This window comes from Melanostigma gelatinosum (genome assembly GCF_949748355.1).
Source record: "Melanostigma gelatinosum genome assembly, chromosome: 23".
In the NCBI taxonomy this organism is placed as follows: domain Eukaryota; kingdom Metazoa; phylum Chordata; class Actinopteri; order Perciformes; family Zoarcidae; genus Melanostigma; species Melanostigma gelatinosum.
Window position 1 is genome coordinate 15,464,673 of NC_136656.1, and position 10,673 is coordinate 15,475,345.

General features: G+C 43.4%; 1 protein-coding gene across 1 annotated transcript in view; it reads left to right on the forward strand.

Annotated features, from left to right (window-relative positions):
• Positions 1 to 4,822: 4,822 nt before the first annotated feature.
• Positions 4,823 to 10,673, forward strand: part of aco1 (aconitase 1, soluble) — a 15,852-nt gene continuing 10,001 nt past the window's right edge. Inside the window, exons 1-12 of the mRNA XM_079295710.1 lie at positions 4,823 to 4,919; positions 6,258 to 6,390; positions 6,499 to 6,667; positions 7,785 to 7,922; positions 8,082 to 8,151; positions 8,244 to 8,427; positions 8,603 to 8,742; positions 8,875 to 9,046; positions 9,132 to 9,232; positions 9,593 to 9,709; positions 10,243 to 10,402; positions 10,500 to 10,635. Of these exons, the coding sequence (XP_079151836.1) occupies positions 6,282 to 6,390; positions 6,499 to 6,667; positions 7,785 to 7,922; positions 8,082 to 8,151; positions 8,244 to 8,427; positions 8,603 to 8,742; positions 8,875 to 9,046; positions 9,132 to 9,232; positions 9,593 to 9,709; positions 10,243 to 10,402; positions 10,500 to 10,635 (1,496 nt within the window). The 5' untranslated portion in view covers positions 4,823 to 4,919; positions 6,258 to 6,281. The remainder of the gene's footprint in view (positions 4,920 to 6,257; positions 6,391 to 6,498; positions 6,668 to 7,784; positions 7,923 to 8,081; positions 8,152 to 8,243; positions 8,428 to 8,602; positions 8,743 to 8,874; positions 9,047 to 9,131; positions 9,233 to 9,592; positions 9,710 to 10,242; positions 10,403 to 10,499; positions 10,636 to 10,673) is intronic.

Sequence of the window (10,673 nt, forward strand, 5' to 3'; positions counted from 1 at the left end):
TTCAATATGTTCAGGACAATGATCTAAATAATGAAAACATAAGCCAATGTAGAATGTCAAGCACTGGGGGCAACATGGCTGTACACACTAGAAAGATGTTCTCATCAGAAGAAGTCCTCTTCATTTGCAGCCCATCACTGCTCTGGATGAACAGTAACAGAATCAGCGGACAGACCATGCATGTGTCACATTCAGGGAAACGCCTTCCCAACTACTGCTTTTTTCTTTCTGCGAAAAACTATCCACAGAAGTATCAGTGTCAGAGACGTACGTGTGTCAGCAGAAACAATACGTCACACCAAACTCCATTTCAAAACACATCAGGTTTATGTTTCCTCAGACATGAGCAAATATGCATACATGTCATCGAATGACGTAGGCATTCGCATGTGTCTTTATGTGTTGTGTACTTTCGGTACGCACTGGATTACTTGAAATAACGATGATACGTTTGGATTTTATTTTAAATATATCGCTGGTTAACGTATTAAATGCATGCCGAATTAAAAATCACTTTCTGTTGACTCAGATTGTATCTTAAATCACACTCTTGCACGCATGTGTCCTTGTAGATGACCGAGTACGTTTCAAGTTGATGTATTTTCAAATGAAGTTTGGCATGTTTGTTTTTTTACACATTTGTAAAAATGGAAGGTTATCGGACATGCAAGGGTACCTGTCGGGTTGTAGCGGGCTCCGCATCCCCGGTGGGTGAAGGTGTTACTCCTTCGAGCGATGCTGGGGTGCACGGAGAAGAAGCCATGTCCCCCGCACGTCAATCACTCACTCCTCCTGGTGTCACTTTCTGCGGCGTCCTCCGGCATTCAGACCCGCTGCCCGCAGCTGCTGCGAGAGGACCGGCAGCAGCGATGGTTTCCTGTCCGAACACAGTGACTCTCTGTCCGGCTACACAGTGGAGCCAGTGTCCCTCCTCCGGACGGTGCTCGTATGCTTGTAGTCCGGTGGTCCAGTCCAGGCAGATGACGTTTCTCACTCTCACTCTTTCATACACAGACACGCGCCGCGTTCTCCCTCCGTCACACTCTCCTTCTCTGTGTCTTTGACTTCATCGCTGTGTGCTTCTGAACACAGAGACAAGAAAATATTCTTATTTTGCGTGACATCTCTTTCCTCTCTTCCACGCACCAGTGTGTTCGTGCGTGTATTTTATTTGTGTGTGAATCTGCTCCAGCACACAGCCAGTCTCTTTGATTTGAGCTCAGTGCAACATTTCCTTGGTATGACAGGAATGACGTTGTCAACAGCATATCTTGCCTATGTGTGGATGATGTAATTCATTGCAAGTTCAATGTATTATTCTGTGCTTTTAGGATGAACATGAGGGGTAAATACATTTGGACACTGTCAGATGACAGCAGCAACATTCCCTCCTGCACACACATCTCACACAGTAAAGTGTGAGATGACATCGCAGCATCGTCAACCCCCTGCTTCTGTTTTGTACTTCCATTTGTGTTACTATGATCTTCTACACTTTGCCTAAACACTGATGCATGCAGAGCAAAGCCAAGCAAGCTGCTTCCCATCATATCACATGCCCTTGCCTATCATCATCATCATGCAGGGGGTTTATGGGGGATGGTGGGCTGTTTTATGGGGGTTGGGGTACCAAGAGGGAGAAGATGGCCCTCAGCCATCCAATTTGTCACAGGGGATGCTGGGGAGGGAGTGTTGAGGATGGAGGTGGAGCTGGTTTTGGATGATTGGTTAAACTGCAGGCCAGCGACATTGACCGCCCCTCTGGGTGACCCCAGAACAGAGGCAGAAGAATACAAGAGGGACTCTCTTACAGCCCAAATCAAGGAGAGGACAGTGTTTGCATGGAAAGACTCCAAGTCATATTTGATCTGGTTCGAAATTTAAGAGCCTGACTGATTTCAATTGAATATGCTCCACTATGTTCCCCAGCGAGTCTCTAGTTGTGTCCGCCTGCTGTTTGCTGTAGGGAGAGTAGAGTGACTTCATCAGAGATTTCTCTCTGAAAACAGCAGCATGCTGCTGGAAACCAGATTGATAAGAGTGATGAGAGTGAACCAAAACAATAACGTTGGGCTTAAAGATGCTAAAAGACTTTGTACAACCAAGGGGTGCAGTCTGTGGGTTGTACTCACAAGGGAGCACTTTCACATGAAACATACACATAGATCCATTGTTACTGCAAATATATTGATCAGTGCCACTTCAAGGTAGACGTTGCTATACAAACCAAACAGTGTGTTCCACAGGAAAAGATCCATAGCTGTGATGCTATTGTTAAAAACAGATCAACCCTTTATAACCTTCAAACCATTCAAGCTCACACACACATCTGACCTTGAAGACTGTCTGATAGACTGAGCCTGGTCTGCTATCTACTTCTCACCTGCTAATGTATGTAATGTGTTTTTATGTTGGACAAAATATTCAAAATGTGAGGTTTCTGTAAAGTGAACCCTGAAAAAGAACAACATTACAATCAATCATGAATAGATTTAAGCCTTCACAGCCTGTCGGAGCCATGAATACTGCTGCATGAATGTGAACAGGTGTTAGTTTGACTGATCTGGACATTTTGAGGCAATCACCCCAATTTCTGATGTCACAGTTACATCATCACAGACCTGTCAGAATTCATTCATATTCCTGAGACCACACCCACAATATTTAGTCAGCCAATCATGACCTGCTGCCAGAACCAAGCCCCTTATGTCATGGCCGGTATGTGTGTGTATGTGTATGTGTGTGTGGGTGTGGGTGTGTGTGTGTGTGTGTACTGTGACTGCTGAGGCCACACAGTGCATTGGCAGAATGGAAAACAAAATGTCTCAGTCACGGGAACAGACTGAGCTGTCAATCACTCTGTCACCTTCCTGCCTGGAGGACATTGACACAAAGGACAACTGGTATGAAGCATACCCACAACACACACACACACACACACACACATACACACACACACACTCACACACACTTAAGTTTTACATTCAGTTATTGTTATAATATGAGTATTTGTATTGATTTTCCAATGAATGCTGTAACAAGTGATCTTTACAGTGTGTACAGATGGACTACAAGCTGGTTTTAGTCACCATAAGAAACATCAATTAAGCTTTAGACGGTAAGAAGACAAACACTAGAAATTAATTATTTATGTTTTTTCTCGATATTCACAACCCATTAGCCATAAGGTCATAAATCCCTGAAATGTTCCCAGGTGGGATGTGACTATGTATGTGGTAGTTTTTCAGGTTGGGGAAACATTTAAACACAAAAAAAATGCTTTGTTGACCAACAAGTTGACACTGATGTTACTTCTGAGCCTACAGCGGCAGGTGAACAGATCTGCAGTGCAGAGCCACGATGTAGAGGTACTACATGAGAGGAAATACAACCACTGGAACCACTGGAACTCACGGTTAATCTGGTAAAGTGAACAATTATTTCGTCGGTGCACGTTGATCCAAAGATGGTCCATTTTTAATCCAGTGAGTCGACTGCACAGGACATGCACAAGTTTCCCAGTGACCTGAATCCATTGTCACACTCAAATATCTCTTATGAGAGTACATAGAAACTAGTTGGTATACTTACATAAAAGTTGAAATGGTTAGCTAAAAGTGATGGATAAAGTATTATGAATGCATGTTTAAACCAAACAATGTATTCATGGTACCATTGTGCAGATCAGTGGGGATTATCTTGACTTTCATAGATTATTTGGAGTCATTTCTCCTTGAGCAAGTTTATGTGATGTGATGATGATCCTGTTGGTTTACTAAAAACTGTAAAGATGACGACAGTAAATGCGACTGTCTGATTACAGGCTGCTGAACTTTAACTGGTGGAAGATGAATATGATTTGAATTGAAATGATGTGTTACATGTGCTCTCACCTTTGCGCCTCCTCTCAGGAGCATCATCTGGTCAAAAGGTCAGAAGCTCTTGAATGACTATCATACTGGTGGAGCTGACAGCAGCTGTGAAGACGGTAACAGCACCACCATCTACTGGACAACGACATGAAGTGCAGGGACTCAACATTTAATCTAGTTTAAACTCTTTTTTTCATGAACAATGAACAATGTGACTGAATCATCTGTAGTTTTTGAAACTGAAGCTTTAAAAGAAATTGATGACCACAATTGATGAACACAAGGGTCATTCTCTTCCTTCTAAAGGTCCCTGGGCGGCACAGGGCTGGCCTGGCTACAGCACAGGGGCCCCCACACATTCCAGGGCCCTGGATTGGTCAAATTCAAACAAATAATATATATAATAAAACTTATATTTGTGTGAAATATAGGTGACAGGATATATTGTATGGCATTGTTATGCTGTACTCAGACCATAGCAGGGGTTTTGAGATCCCTCCTTCCTTTGAATTCCTGCTCATGTAGCAAATGAACATGCAGACGTATCGGCTAACCAGTCATTAAAACGACGTCATTGATATACATGTACCTTTAAGCAAAGCAGAAGTTAAAAAATCAACGCGACCGGTGTGAACGTAGCATCAGAATAGGACATACAGCATTAAATCAAACACAGAATAGGCAAGCACCTGAATTGACAATGCATACACTGTAAGCAGAAACTGCTCAACTATGCATAGGTATGAAGAAAGAATGAATATAATCAGGACTGATCAATGGAAAATATTATATTATATTGGGGAATCTGTTGGAAATAGAGAAAATGTGTATTCATTTATTGTTTCCGTCAATCTACCGCTCCCACACTCCAGTCCAATAGGTGGCGGCAATGCACTTCTAGGGTGGTTGGCCAACTGCCAATAAACACCGAAGAAGACAAAATGAATCGCTGTGGCTGCTTTCTGCGGAAGTACCGTAGTCTTGTATTCTCTCTCTGTCAGTGTAAAACACGGCCGTGCTCTGTGGTATCTCCTCCTGCACACAGAAGTAAGTAGAGTCTGACTAGATTGAATACGTGTCTCGTAAACTGTCTTCACTAATGTTAGAGCGGACACTAGAGTAACGTTGTGGAGTCCCTCTTCTGCACAATGTTGAGACGTAACGTTAGGTTAGGTTAGCTAACTTGGGCTGTCACATTCAACATTTGTATTGGTTGTACCATGTCATGCTAATACTAGATGGGAAACCGCCTCCAGCAATGCTTTAAGACCGGCCCTTTCCTTTTATGTTTTCATGCTAAACTCAAGCGTTTGTTAATATTTGAGTTTGAACGAGTACCGTTAGCTAATGCTAACTTCCGTCAGAGGGCCAAGTGAAGTTAAAGGGTTGGAATGGAAATACTGATGAACAAATGTAGGACAAGATCCAAGTCAACTGCTATACCACTTACGGTAACACAGTTCTGGTGCGATCAAACAAAATCATCATTGTTTTAGAAAGAACATATTTATTTGCAATATGCGGGATGGTTTGTTTATATGATATCCATCATTGTGATGACAGTCTCAAGATGTCAAATTTTTGATTTACATGAGGAACTGTGCGGTCAGAGAATTACGTCAACAAGATGACAAATCTGAACATTCAGTTTTCCTAATACTCATGGCATGGACATATTTAGGTTTGAACCAAGGAATATAGACGTTCAATATCCAGCACCAGTCATTATCAATTCATTTACCAATACACTGAACATAACTGTTTCATATTGTCACACCAGACACGTGCTCTGGGTGTGTTGCATCACAGTAATGTCAGTGTCATAAATGGACTTTGCACTTTGCAGCAGACCTCGGGCTGGCTCTCTTCAACTAAGCAGCCAAATATGTGTCCATTCAGGATGTGAAAGAGTCTCTGTTCTCCACTCTACAGGAACATGTAGCACAAGCAATCCTCTCAACTCTTATTCACCTTGTGTTATTTTTCAACAAGTAAAGCTTGTCCAACACTCAGTTGCACATTTCCATTTCAAGTTTGTTTTTTTGAAGAATTGTTCTGTTTAAAGTTGAATCAGATTGCTAAAGAGGTGTCTGAGTTGTGTAAGGGTTTGTAAAACATGCGTTGAGAGTTCACTAACCCTCCGGCTAATCCATTTCCACACTGAACATGGAAACGCCTCCGATTATTTGTATTTAACCCTCTTCATGCTCTGTATGGAGATACAACTTTCTGATTTGATTAATCTGGTCTTCACGTTAGCAGGGTAAAAAAAGTAAGACGAATGAGAAGATTTCATGTTTTCTGTATGTTTAATTTTGTCCCTGCTTCTGTTATTTATTGTATGGTATTACAAACATCCTTATGTTGCTTTTGTTCCTGCTTTAGATCCGTACCGACACACAGAGGAGGATGTCTGCGACTGTGAAAAATCCTTTTCAACATATAGTTGAGCCTCTGGACCCCAACGACCAAAAGCAGCAGTTTTACAATCTTTCCAAACTTGGAGATCCCCGATATGGTAACAACAATTCTCTACTGTATGCAGACATGAAACCTGTTGTCAGAGTAATGGAGTCGTTTTAGCGATCTGTATTCCAGAGAGGTTCACTGTCCATCTGCTCCTCAGACCGCCTGCCCTTCTCTATCCGGGTCCTCCTGGAGTCTGCTGTCAGGAACTGTGATGAGTTTCTGGTGAAGCGCTCAGATGTGGAAAGCATCCTCAACTGGAAGCAGACCCAGACTCAAACTGTGGAGGTGCCATTCCGACCCGCTCGCGTCATCCTCCAGGACTTCACGTATGTGGAAACTATTCATTTGCATTATAATGTCAGTGAGTAGCTCCATAGGTTTTTAACAACGGACGGAGCCCTTTACAGTAAGTACAGCAGAGGGCACGCCATCAGTTTTACACACATGGGCCACAGTCACTGGGAGAACTACTCATTGTTGAATGGGAATGAGTGATGTCATCAGAACAATCAGTTTGGCTTTGAATTCTACAAATTCATAACAGAGAGCCTGCGTTACAGTTTGCCAACTTCAGCATGAAAGACGTGGTTGTTTATCAGACAGTGTCTAAGGTTGAATGATACTGAGGTGCATTATGGGAAATGTAGGACGTGTTTATGCAGGTTGACCCATACAAGGACTAAAAGTCAGGATATCTTGGTCTCCGCTGCTTCAAATGTTGACCATTTGGGAGAAATATGTTTAAAATGATATGAGCAGAGCCAAACCAACAATGAATGGATCCACTAAGTAGTGTTGTGTATCTCTCTGTGCCACAGAGCTCCGTCGTTGTTGGAACACATCAATGAGCCTCACTGTTGCTCTGGGTGACATGTTCCTTCATCACCATGAACACACACTGCCGCTGGAAAAAGTCCCCAAATAATTAGTTATTTCCTCCCGTTTGAGTAACATTTGATGAAAACTACAGTTTCATGGAATTATTAAGCTTTTTGAAGATTTAAATCTTCAGTGGAAACCAGTGGGCTTGGAGCTCATAGCAATAGACTGGGTTAGAAAGTCAAACAGTTTTGAGTGATTGACTAACTCGTCGTCGTTGTTTTAGTTTTCTTTGTTTAGAAAAATACAAAAATATCATCAGCCTTATACTTCTATGATATCTAATTTGATGGAATGGTTCAGCCATGAAATCATGGTGTCAAGCAAAAGCCTCAAAGGCTTATTAACTGCTGAATATGTTATACTCATAGTCATAACCCATTCATATCAGTTTATTGTTCAACACAAAGAATTAAAAAGATGCTGCCTGTGGAGATAAAGAATCTTGTCCTAATTGTGATATTGATTTCAGGTGATTTCTCCCAAGCCCGATTTCCTTTTGAATTCAGTGATGATGATGATGGTGGTGCTGGTGGTGAGTGGACACTGTGTCTGTCTTTGCAGTGGTGTCCCTGCTGTGGTGGACTTTGCTGCCATGCGTGATGCGGTGATGAAACTGGGCGGTGACCCAGAGAAGATTAATCCTGTTTGCCCCGCCGACCTCGTCATCGATCATTCCATCCAGGTGGACTTTAACAGGAAGTAAGAACTCTCTCCACCATGGCGCCGTCGCTTCATATTCTCTATTATCCTTCATACCGATAAAACATGAACATCATCTCAGTTTGCTGAGGCTTTATCACTGTAATATACTTTGTCTCCCTCTCTGCGTCGTAAACACACGGGCTCTTTTTCCTTTAGGTCGGACAGTCTTCACAAAAACCAGGACTTGGAGTTTGACCGCAACAGAGAGAGGTTTCAGTTCTTAAAGGTGATAAAAGTGAACAAACCAGTGTGAGGCCTGATATAAAGGGAAGTATGTAGAGATTTGTTTTACCATTAAATATGTTGTGTCCTTCCCAGTGGGGCTCAAAAGCCTTCAGGAACATGCGCATCATCCCTCCTGGTTCAGGGATCGTTCACCAGGTCAACCTGGAGTACCTGGCCAGAGTGGTGTTCAACCAGGATGGCTTCTTCTACCCAGACAGCCTGGTGGGCACCGACTCCCACACCACCATGATCGATGGACTGGGAGTGCTGGGCTGGGGTAAGACACATATCCAGCTGTGGTTTATATTTGGTGCAGATGCCTGCTCTCATTTATTCATGCAGAGCAATGGATGAGCTGCTAGCTAACGATAGCATGACAATAACTACAACAGCCGCACTTTATTGGTCTCTGATCATGAAGTTCCTAATAAGAGTCACCATCAAACCCTCAGGTGTGGGTGGGATTGAGGCGGAGGCCGTTATGCTGGGTCAGCCAATCAGCATGGTGCTGCCTGAGGTGGTGGGATACAAGCTGTCCGGGACGCCAAACAACTTCATCACCTCCACAGACATTGTCCTCACAGTTACTAAGGTAATCACGCTTCAACCTTTTAACAATGTAATCATCAGAGTAAATAAGAGGTATGCAGAGACGCGTTTGATTCTGTCGGGGTTTCCAAGATGTCTAAATCTCACATTGTCCCCACCCTCCTTGTGCTCTCAGCACCTCCGTCAGGTGGGTGTCGTGGGGAAGTTTGTGGAGTTCTTTGGCCCAGGCGTTGCTCAGCTGTCCATCGCCGACAGAGCCACCATCGCCAACATGTGTCCGGAGTACGGAGCCACAGCAGCCTTCTTCCCCGTGGACAACGTCAGCATCCAGTACCTGGAGCAGACCGGTGAGTGTCCAGCTGTGGAGATCCGGATGTTTTCATCTCTCTGATTTATGATAAGAAATTGTTTCCAAGGTTTGTTTCCATTCAGGGCGAGAAGCAGAAAAGCAGGCGTACGTTACAAAGTACCTGAAGGCAGTGGCCATGTTCAGAGACTACAACGATGTCTCCCAGGATCCAGACTTCACTCGGGTCAGTCTCTACATTGCTCTGCATTTTGAAGTTATAGTTGGAGATTGTTGAGCCCATAAAGAAAGGTTGACTAACGGTGGCTTTTTAAAAGGTCAAATAGTGTTTCCAAATGCCAAAATGGCTCAACAGAGTTCCTCGCTGACACTCTGAACCTGCTAGCTGTCAGCTGCAACATGTAGTAATGTGATACCAAACACTAAAATATGATGAGACGAAAAACATATATGACTTGGTTCAGCATAAGACGTAAGTTTCGACAATGTGTAAGCAGAATAGTATGAATTGCCAATGATGACGGAGACTTCTGGCAGAGCACAGTGAGGCAGAGAGCTCTAGTACATCCTCATCTCCGTCTCTCAGGTGGTGGAGCTGGATCTGACCACAGTGGTCCCATGCTGCAGTGGCCCCAAAAGACCTCAGGACAGAATCCCTGTGTCCGACATGAAGACCGACTTTGAAGCCTGCCTGGGAGCAAAGGTAGGTGCTCACACATCGCATCAAGGATTCAAGGATTCAGATACACTCACAATATATGTAGTGAAATGCAATGTGGCCTGCTCCTAAACAAAGAAGCGCTCAACATGAAATATGATCAAGTATGCATTTAATGTGAATTAAGACTGGTGCCACTTGTCAGAAGGGCTGGGGATTGAATCTCAGCACCTTTTGATACTGACTCAAATGTCTGTAGTATTAGTAAAGAAAACACAAAGCGCTAGCATCAAATGTCTGTTCAGAGTTGTAATCTTGCTTTATTTTTTAGATATTCAAATCAAAACATTGCATATTTTAGACTTATTTTTATGGGTGCCTTCTGGATGGGCATTATTTCATTTAAAACTTCTCTTGTTCTCTGTTGCTTCTTTTTAAATTGAAGGAAAGTTTGTAGAAAGTTCTGTTCATATTTCTCAAAGTGAAGTATGGTGAAATGTATAGTTCCAACAACTGAAAGGACACTCTGCTGTTGCTGTGTGTTTGACTCGTCTCATGTCGCTCTGTGACTTCTTCAGCAAGGTTTCAAGGGCTTCCAGATGGCTCCAGAGCGTCACAGCGCTGTGGTCCCCTTCCAGTTTAACGGGAACGAGTATTCACTGAGCCACGGCTCGGTGGTCATCGCTGCCATCACCAGCTGCACCAACACAAGCAACCCATCTGTCATGCTTGGAGCAGGTGGGTGTGTAAGACTTCTCTTAACGGGATTTCTGGAATATCATGGGGGAGTATTAACTCCTGACACAGTTAATAAAGATAAATGCTCTTCTTTCAGGGCTCCTTGCAAAAAAAGCAATCGAGTGTGGCCTGAGCGTGAAGCCATACATAAAGACCAGCCTGTCGCCTGGCAGTGGAGTGGTCACCTCCTACCTAAAGGAGAGTGGGGTCATGGACTACCTCTCTCAGCTGGGGTAAGCTGCTCACAGTCCCATCAGTCAGTCCTCTGTCT